At 36.5% G+C, this 10,995-nt stretch overlaps 1 protein-coding gene across 1 annotated transcript; it reads right to left on the bottom strand.

The window, feature by feature from the left end:
- Positions 1-5,510: 5,510 nt before the first annotated feature.
- Positions 5,511-6,056, bottom strand: LOC107638990 (uncharacterized). Its single transcript, XM_016342392.2, has one exon. The coding sequence runs from the start codon at positions 5,981-5,983 to the stop codon at positions 5,705-5,707; it is 279 nt and encodes a 92-aa protein (XP_016197878.2). The 5' UTR covers positions 5,984-6,056; the 3' UTR covers positions 5,511-5,704.
- Between the last annotated feature and the right edge of the window lie 4,939 nt (positions 6,057-10,995).

The following is a 10,995-nucleotide window of genomic DNA, read 5'->3' as shown; positions in this document are numbered from 1 at the left end:
AACACCCAAGTTAAGATCTGTAAACTTTCTTAGTAACTCCTCTTCCTTAATCATCATCCAAGCGATGCAAAGATTTTCTGCTCAACGCATCTATCATTACATTAGCCTTTCATGGATGGTAGTTCAGTTCAAAATCGTAATCCTTCAGTAGCTCCATCCACCTCATTTGAGGCATATTAAGTTCTTTTTTATCAAAGAGGTATTTCAAGATTTTATGATCAAAGAAGACTTGAAACTTTACTCTATATAGATAGTGTCTCCACACCTTCAATGAAAACACAATTATAGCAAGTTTCAGGTCGTGAGTCAGATAATTTACTTCGTGCGGCCTTAGCTTTCATGAAGCATAAGCCACAATATTTCGGTGTTGCATCAATACACACCCTAGACTCTTTAACGAAGCATCACAATAAACCTCAAATCGCTCATAGGGTTCAGGCAACACAAGTACAGGTGCTGTAGTTAACCTCTCCTTCAGAGTTTCAAAGCTTTCCTCACATTCAGACATCCACACGAAAGGTGCATCCTTGTGAGTTAACTTGGTTATCAGTAATGCAGTCTGTGAAAAATCCTTAATGAATCTTCTGTAGTGACTAGCTAATCCCAAGAAACTTCGCACTTCTATCACAGATGTAGGCCGTCCCCATTCTGTCACCGCCTCAACCTTAGCAAGATCCACAGCTATTCCATTTCGGCTCACCACATGTCCTAAAAACTTTACCTCTTCCTTCCAGAAGTTACACGTGGAAAGCTTTGCATAAAGCTTCATCTCCTTCAAAATCTGCAACGCTATCCGCAAGTGTTCCGCGTGTTCCTCTGCATTCTTAGAATAGGTCAGGATATCATCGATGAACACAATGACAAACTTATCTAAAAAGGGTCAGAATACTCTGTTCATGTAATTCATAAACACATCAGGGGTATTCCTTAACCCAAAAGACATCACAATGTACTCATAGCAACCATAGCAAGTTCTGAAAGCTGTTTTGGGGATATCTTCCTCTCTCACCCTTATCTGGTGATAACCGAACCTTAAATCGATCTTAGAAAACTCCGGCTCCTTGCAACTGATCCATCAGGTCATTAATTCTGGGCAAAGGATATTTGTTCTTCACCGTCACCTTGTTTAATTGTCTATAGTCCACACACAAGCGCATGTTACCATCCTTCTTCTTCACCAATAAAACCGATACCCCCCACGGGAAAATGTAACAGCCCAGACCACGCGCTAGTACGATATTGTCCACTTTGGCACAAGGCCTCACGGTTTTGCCTTTGACAATAAGGATGATAGCCGAAGCCCCCCACACTCACTCGTCAAAACACGTTATGCTAGGAAGAGGTATCCACACCCTTATAAGGCATGCTTCGTTCCCCTCTCCAACCAATGTGGGACCTTACAATCCACCCCCTAAGGGAGGCCAGCGCCCTCGCTGGTACATCGATCCGGACTCCGGCTCTGATACCATCTGTAACAGCCCAAACCACCCGCTAGCACGATATTGTCCGCTTTGACAAACAAGGCCTCACGGTTTTGCCTTTGATGATAGGGATGATAGCCAAAGCCCCCGACACTCACTCGTCAAAATGCATCATGATAGGGAGAGGTATCCACACCCTTATAAGGCATGCTTCGTTCCCCTCCCCAACCAATGTGGGACCTTACAGAAAACACTTGGATGGATAAAACTCTTATTCATAAGCTTTTCCAACTGAACCTTAAGTTCTGCTAGCTCCAACGGTGACATCCTATAAGGTGCAATCAAAATTGATCCTGCTCCAGGCATTAACTCTGTTGCGAACTCTTTCTCGAGGAGGGGAAATTCAGGTATATCTTCAGAAAATACTTCTGGAAATTCACTTACTACAAAAATCTAACTTCAATTATGCTTATCTCTCGATGAACTTGCAGCTAACAGTACAAATTCCTAACATTCATTCCCATTACATTTCACCACAACTGAATTCAAATAATAACCCTTTGCTATAATTTTCCCTTTTGACCCTTCAGACATAAATTGAACCGAACGCTCAAAACAGTCTAATAACACATGGTATTTTGACAACCAGTCCAAACCCAAAATCAGGTCAAGTCCAGTCAGTGGCAAACATATCAAATCGTGAATAAACTTTGTTTTGAATTCGAAAGGGTACTTGTTGACAACCTAGTTTAGTTATCACAACCTTAGAGGCTGGAGTATGCATGTGTAAATCATGGGCTAACTCAGATATTTTCAACCATAATTCGTCAGCTTTCTCAAAGGATATAAATGTAAATGATGTCAAGTGTTATATAAAGCTGTTAAAATCTTGTTACCAACTTCCCAGTTACCTCTTATTAGCGTGTCATACCTAGTAGCACCATCCGCAGTCAGGACAAAAACTCGGCCCTGTTGTTGAGACTTACCAGTATTCTGATTCTTTTTCTTCAGACAATTCCACGACATGTGCCCAGTTCCACCACACGAGTAGCATAAGCCCAAACTGACTCTACACAAACTATCAGGATGATAATTTCCACACCTACTACAGGTCAAGTCATTGTGAGGAACTTGAACTTGCTTTTCTCTTCCTCTTTCTTGGTAATTGTTGTTATTGTTCTTTCAGAAGTTGTTCTGGCCTTGGTTGTATTGAGGCGCACGACTGCCTCTTTTGAAATTCTGACCTCTCAGTGCATAACCCTTGCCTTGGTCCCTCTTATAGAGCTCTCGGTGATCACCCTTCGCCAAAGCGGCCTTTCTCGAGCAATCCTCAACTACTCCGCTCTTGTTCACTAATTCGGAGAAGATTCAGATCTCCATAGGCACAACGGCATTTATTATATCACTCTGAAGACCACCTTCATATTTAATGCATTTTTATTCTTCATAATCTTTTGGAGCACCTTGACACACCCTCGAGAATTGACATAGTTCCTCAAATCTGTTGGTATATTCTACTACCGTCATAGAACCCTACTTCTGCTGCATAAGCTCTAACTCCTTAGTTGTCTCCACTACCAGATCCATTTCCATTTTCAACTTATTTTCCCAGCCTATCAGCAGTAGCTTGCATAGCAGCAGCCATATTCTCTAGAGTAGCCATAGAAATCAATCGAATAACCTCGCTCACGTCCACAAAATGCCATTTGGGTCTTGTCCACACCGAACAATTGATATTAAAGTGATCAATCTCAATATCTCAAGTCTAGTACTTCAAAGTCCCAAAAGTATGCTCATGAACTTGCTATGTTTATCAAGTAGATATCCTAAATAGAATTTACACACAATTCAGAGTATGCTCTAAAGCATAGTCAGTCAGTCCCTCAGGCTCTATGGAAATGAACTACTCTGATACCATAATGTAACACTCTACCACACAGAGCTTTACGCTTAAGTCGTAAATCAGAGGTGGTGAGGCGTTACGACATCTAAAAAAATAAGTATATATATGAAGAATAGTTTAATTAGGAGCCTTGAAAATAAAGATAGATGAAAACAAGAATTATGTCGCGCTCAAAACAGAAAGATGAAGGTAGAAAGCGTAGATTACAAAGACAAAGGAATATATAGTCTCGACCCGCAAAGTTATATTACAAGCTCTAATCTCGACCCGCGAAGCAAAGGCCCGCTAAAAATATATACAACCTAAAAGTACAACAAAAGCATAAACATAAATCCTGTTTCTCCATAATCAACCTCTAAGAGGGGTATATAAATTAAAATACAAAAGGTGGAGAACAAATATTGTTAAGTGCAAAATATACAAGTCCCAAGATGAAATCTTCTCTTCCTAGAGAGAATCTAGCATGCTCAGCGAGGTGCTTCACATCCTGCATCTGTAAAATAAATAATTCCTAACACGGTTGAGAATATCATTCTTTCAAGTTCTCAGTAGGGTAACAGTTCCAAATAGAGACGATGTAAAACAATATGAATCCGCTAGGTGATCCTATACTCTAATCAACCTAAAGTTCAAGCCTAGGGTCCTTTTAAAACCAAACAAGATAATCATAAACTAAATCTCAACTAATAAATGATCTCAGATTCCCAATTACTCTCAATACAAATAATAAATCTTCTTATTCTCAGAATGGTTCCAACCTAGTAATTTCAGTGACAAAACTTATTTAACCATAAACTGCTAATCATCACATTCTCATCCAGAACAACTTTCAATGTCATTACTGCCAGCATGAAGGATCTCTCAGTTATGCAAACACAGACAAAACAATACAAGAAATATACAGATAGAGAGAACAGATGAAGCATTTAGATCAAGTAGCATATAAATACATTTAATCAAGAAGACAAACTAATTATAAGATGCATACCAAAATGATATACACAAATGTATATGATGTATGTTTTTCCTATGGCCAATAAGCTCATCTGTAGGTTATACAGTCAAACCCGACATATCTGGTAGCTAACACTGGACAGTCTCTCGGTAGCTGACACATGATTGTATTTAGGTGTGTCCAAGCGTGTCCAGAGAATAATTTTTCATTTTTTATTAAGACACATCAGATTGTCGATAAGCGTCGTGTCCAAAATATGTCTGACACGTGGATATGACAATTCAACGAAGTGTTCGTACTTCATAGCTATGCCCAAACTCCACCTCACCAAGCAAATCATCTTGAGACCACCACAACATAGTTGTCAAACTCTCAAGTTCACTTGTCAAATCTTTTGGGTATATGTTTGGTTTCATTATTTTGTTAGTCTTATAGTTTAATAAATTTTTAATTAGGATTATATTTTTTTTAATTAGGTTCTTATATTGCTTTTAATTTTATAATTAGATCTTTTCTAATATAAAAAATGTTAAAATTAATTGAATATTTCTTCGCAAATTGAAGATATTCATAATTAAAAACCTAACTAGATCTTTGACCGCATAGATTTTAAGAGAAATATTATGTTAATTTTAACGTTTTTGATATAAAAATGACCTAATTACAAAATTTAAAACAGTATAGGGACCCAATTTAAAAGAAAAAAAATAAGAACCTATTTAAAAATTTGATAAAACTATAGAAACAAAAAAAGTAAGCAAACATTTATGTTTTTAAGCACTAAAATTGAATTTGAAAATTTAGAATAATTTTTTAGTATTTAGATAGTTTTATCAAGCAAAATTTATCTTTTATAAGCATATAATGTTAGTTTTATTTTTTCTTTAGTAATACCTAACAAATATTATTATTTTAGATCAATATTGATCAATATTCATCTAGTATTAGTTTATATCCATATTTACAGGAACTTACATACATAAAATAATTTGTACTTATATTTATCAGAATTTACACACATAAATAATTAATACAATTTGCACCCATATCACCACATTTAATAAAATTTGCACACATAATTAATAAAATTTACTTGTTAAAAGACAATTTAATATTTGTAACCAAAATTACTAAATTTTGCTGAATCTCAAGGCTTTTTTTTTAATAATTTTATTGGCGTTATAAACATTAGCATGTAAAAATGATAAGTATTTTTCTTACTATAAAAATATAGAGGAAATATCTATCATATATATTTCTAGAATTGAAGTTATTGATTGCACATTAGAAATTAAAGCTGCTGCTCCAAGCATGCATGCAGTTCAATGTTTTTAATTATTATGATTACAACATAATTAAGGACAACATAGTGATAATCATATCGATAGTGGCGCAGATGAGAAGCTTAGATCCATATATGGACGATTAAAAGCCGTAGTTCCTTGTGGAGGCATCAAAGTTACCATGGAAGAAGCCACCATTGCCATGTCCATTGAATTGGCCACTGTTATTAATGGTAGGGCCAGAACCATGGTTGTTGGTGATGTGGTGGCTGTTACCGTTACCAGAGTACGCACCATTGTTGGTGTTTGGAGCAGCATAGTTCTGGTTCCCGTTGCCATGGTTGGCGAACGAGTTTCCACCCTTCTGTGCTCGTTCCTCGGCTTCAAGCTCTGCAATGAGCATTCTCAAGCGAGATGCCATGGCCTTTTGATGATGATGATGATGTTGGTGTGTTTGTGTTGTGTTGTGATATTGAATGGATTGTTCTTTAGTAAGGTTCAATTTATTTATAGGTGATATGTGTAGTCATAGTCATGTGTTGTTATTGTTTAGGTTTAGCTTCATGATCAAGATAGAATAATTTTTGGACCATACGCACAATGGATTCGTTTTGATAAGGAGAAATAAACTTTAGTCTTTATTGCTTATTACGTTATGGGCATATGCTCTTCCTGCAATTTGGAAAGGGATTTACCCATGCTTCCAATTGAACCGGTCGGTTCAACTCGTAAGTTAACCGAAACTCGACCATTTAATCCATTTGATTGGATAAAAAAAAGCAAAATAAATAAAAAATTAGTAAATTGATTGAATTAGGTTAATTTTTATAATTTTTTTAAATTTATTATTTTATTATATATAATTTAGATTTAATCAATTTTAATTAAAATTTTAAATTTTAAATTTTACTTATTCAATAAATGATCTAATAATTTTAGAACCTTGAATCTATTATAAAAGAAAAAAGGTCTGTCGCTACACTTTTTTCTTGCTATACTTTTAGGGTCAATGATCACATTTTTACGAGAGACAACTGATTAAAGATTTGGTTATGCTTTTTTTGCCATGCTTCAAAAGCGTGCCGAAAAGGGCCAATGACCACACTTTTTCTTGCCACACTTCAAAAGTGTGGCCACAGAGAGAAACATACACGTTTTTAAAACGTGGCGAAATATTCTTTTTACCGTCAGGTTTTTGAAATGTCTCTATTTCCTTTAAATATTTCAACAACCCTAAAAATTGTGGCCAAAAGATTCTACTAAAACAATTTAAATTTCTCCTAACGACGCCATTTCATTTATTAATGAAGAAAAAGAGAAAAAAAAAGCAGGCGTGCGCTTCTCCCAACCCTAGATTCCCTTCTCTCATCTCCTTCCTTCTCCCCACATAAAGAAAAATAAAACCACTAGCCTATACCACTACCGCAAGCCGCAAGGAGTGAGTCACTGCCGTTGTCTATCGTAATCAGGAGTTTCTCTCCATTTGTCTTTCCATTTGTCTGTCGGCGTTCTCCAGAAAAAAACTCCTGTTTGCTCTCACAACAGTCTCACCAGTTGCAGGCGTGCAGCTTCTCACCTCCTGAGATATTCACTCCCAGGTCCAGAAAGTCCTAAACCTCCATCTCTTCTCTCTTCTTCAAAATGTGTCGCGCCGCCGTCCTACTGCCGTTGTTCCATCACTGCCTTTGAATCTGCTCTAGTTGCCGTCCCCGCTGCTCCATTGCTGTCGCAACTCCTCTCTGTCGTGATGCAACTCATCGAATCGTCTCAACTGTGTCGCCTCTGTTGCATTTCCATTGCGCCACCTCTGTTCCGCCAGGCTCCAACTGTCGTCTGTTCTAGTTCCGCCGCTTGTGTCTTCTAGTTCGAGTTCCTCATTTGTGCTTTTTTTTCTCATTTGTGTTTGAGTTCCATCTCTAATGGAAGGTAACTTTTGGGATTTTTCCATCATTCATCACTCTTTTAGACTTCTTTGTTCTTGAGATCTTGTTTTCTTCTCTTGTATATTTTTTCTTCCTTGGTATAAAAGATTTTCAATTTAAAAAATTTAAATAAACTAACATCTCTTCTTTTCTATGAAAGATTGATCAAGAACAAGAAAGAGAGCAGATTGATCGAGCTCTATTAAAAAATGTATTAGATATATTTGTTGAAATTGAAATGGTCAAATGAATCACTATAAGAATGATTTTAAAGCAGCCATGCTGAAAGATACTTATCTTCTGCTTATTATTCTCGAAAGGCTTCAAACTGAATCCTAAAAGATTTTTGTCCTAATTATATGCTTAAGGTGCTATTTCTTTGTGCTGATTACTGTATGTTAGAATTTTAGTTTCATTATGTTGGTGTGTGGTTTCTATTGAATAGTAATTTATTTGATGTTGTGTAATTTATTTCAGGTTGAGAAATACTTAAAACGAGAAAAAGATAAGGTTGCTCATTACTTACACTCTAATAGTGAACTAAAGTTGTTGGAGGTTTGTTGACTTTGTAATTTATTCAGATGTTGGAGAGAAAAGATAGAGTTGTTCATTACTTGTTATGCTTTTTTGCATTTTTTGGCACGTTTTAAAAATATGACAAAAGACTTATTTTTTTGTGGTGTATACCAGGTAGAAAAGGAATTATCTAGCTATTAGGATTGGATGAGGTGAGAACTTTGCTTTTATTTGTTTGAGATTTTAATCCTTTATTCAAAACTTTTTTTTTTTAATTTTAACTATTTTTTTCTCCATTCAATAATAAATCCCAAATTATTTAAGAACTAAGAGCAATTATTTTCGATCATTGGTCTACTGATTAATTCATTAGTTTGTTTAAATAAGTATTGAGGGTTTGAATTCGTCTTGGACAGACAATAACTAATGCATTGACTATGATAAATTCTTAGATTAGGGATATTCATGAGCAGAGCCGAACCAAGTTTAATAGACCCGGATTTGGCCTTAAAAAGAAATCGGATCTATTTTAACCCAACTTGATGAAGCGACATGAAATAAATCGAATTAAATCGAGTCGACCTTATGTAAAATTGGTATATACAAATTTGTAAATTGTATACATTAAAGTAATAAAACTTTACTTTTAAAAATTCAATTTAACAAATGTTATATCATATTTATACGAAAATAAATTATTTTAAACCAAAGTATAAGATAATATTATTAATTAATTTCATTCTAAAATATATATTTTTATCATAAAAAAGATCTTTAGGCCGAACTGGATAACTTAAAGAATAACCTAAACCTGACCTAAAATTAATACCGAATGAAGATAATAAACCCAAATCCAAAAAAATATGCCTTGATCTCGGAGCGGGATGGGTCTTAAAAAAAAGGAGTACTCATTTTCGAATAAAATAAAATAGATCATTCAATAAAAATTTGTTTAGTGGATCATGATATTAAAATTTGAAAAATTTACTAAAAGGATAAATAAAAATGCTATATATACCAAAATTTGTTACGGTGTATTTGTTTTGTTATCTAATTTATTTTTAATATATATTTTATATTTTAATATATATTTTATGCTAATACCTGATTTTAATGGGTAATTTTAATATATAACTAGTATGATTACTAATTCATACAAACAAGAAGGAAAAAAACAAATTTGTTCAAAGTTTATACTTATTTAAAAACATGTTTATTTTGTCCAAATTAAGTTTATACTTTTATATATATACCATGTTAGAGAATCATTAGAATCAATTTAAATCAATTAGTATCGTTTATATTTATATAGCATATCTGTATATTAATTGTAGGATTCTATGCCTTTATTACTTTGATTCATTTAGCACCTATAAATACCCCTTGTATATTGTACTTTTGACCAGACCGAAATATACACAAAACACTTTCTTTAGTATCAAGAGCTTAGGGTAAAAGTTTTTTTTTTTCAGAAATAATTGTTTTCTAGCTCTTTTTGTTTCTTCCGACAGTACTTTGCCCTCACTTTTCGAGTCTCTTCCGACGCTTTGGTTTGTCACCGCCGCCACCCTCGCCTTCTCCTAGTTGCAAGCTTTCTAACGCCATCGGAATCATCGCCGGAAGACGCCGAACGCGCCGCCCAAAGTTGCCTGTCCCGTTCAGCCGTTCTCTTTCGAGACGCTTCCAGCGCCGTTGGATCAGCTCCTCAGATCCACGGCTCCGCTTCTGCCACATGTCACACCGCTGCTCTCCCGCCCCGATATTGACCCACGCGCCCGACCTGCGCTCCTGACCCGCTCCGCTCCTCTGCCCGCGTGTCACCCCGCCCTGTCATCCCTGATGTGTCCTGCTCGTCCAATCTCGTAGCGCCATGTGTTCCTTCGAGCTGACGTGGCAGCTGACGTGTCCTCCGACGTGGCAGTTGACGTGGCAAATAGTGGGACCCTCCTTAAGATTTTTTGGTGAGCTCTTTCCGATGCCTCACTCCGATTTCTCATTTTCTGCTCCGAAATTGCCATTTTCTCTCCTCTCTTTGATCTTTGTGACTACTATCATGGAAAAGCCAGATGTTTTTGCTGCCACCGACAAAAAGGGTAAATTCTGTCGAAACTGTAACCGTTCTGGGCACCTCTTCCCCGACTGTCCTTCTGTTGAATGTCGCACATGCCACCAGAAAGGTCATATTAGCTACTATTGTTCACAGCTATTCTGTCGTTACTGCAAGCTCTTGGGACATTTAATTACTGCCTGTCCTACTCGCCCACCACGTCCTGATCCACTCAACTCATCTCCTGTCTCTCTATCTGATATTGCATCTCTTCGTCAGCGTCTTTTCTCTGTTTCTGGTGATACCCCTGCTTTTTTTCGACCCCTCCAGGTAATTCTAAATGGTACTTTAACTCGAGTTGCTTTAATCACATGTCTCCGTTGTGTAATATTTTCTCGTCCATGTCTACCACTACAAATGGACCTTCTGTCAATACTGCAAATGGCTCCCTCTTGCACGCAACACACAAAGGTTCTATATCCCAGTCAACTCTTAATCTTCCTAATACTTATTATATTCCCAAATTAAACTTCAATCTTATTCTGTTGGTCAACTTGTTGATCTGGATTTTGAAGTCACTTTTTCCGTTTCTGGTTGTTGTGTACAGGATCCTCGGACGGGACAAATCATCGGGACTGGACGTAAGGTCGGAAGGTTGTTTGAACTCGAGAATCTTCATATTCCCCCTGTACTAAATCTCTGTGCTGCTTCTTCTCCCTCTACCCTTCACTTATGGCATTAACGTCTTGCCCACACCTCCTTAGGAAAACTGCGTCCTCTTGTGTCTCAGGGTGTTTTAGGTTAGGTTCCATATGAATCTTTTAATTGCATTTCTTGCCAAACTGCCAAACAACCTGCTTTATCTTTTCACAATAATTTATCTCTTGCTTGCTCTCTTTTTGATCTCATTCACCCTGATGTTTAGGGCCCCGATCCCACTGCCTCTAT

Source organism: Arachis ipaensis, chromosome B4 (assembly GCF_059453495.1).
Source record: "Arachis ipaensis isolate K30076 ecotype BB chromosome B4, ASM5945349v1, whole genome shotgun sequence".
In the NCBI taxonomy this organism is placed as follows: Eukaryota; Viridiplantae; Streptophyta; class Magnoliopsida; order Fabales; family Fabaceae; genus Arachis; species Arachis ipaensis.
Note: the sequence above shows the minus strand (reverse complement) of the source record. Positions and strands in the feature narration are given on the sequence as shown.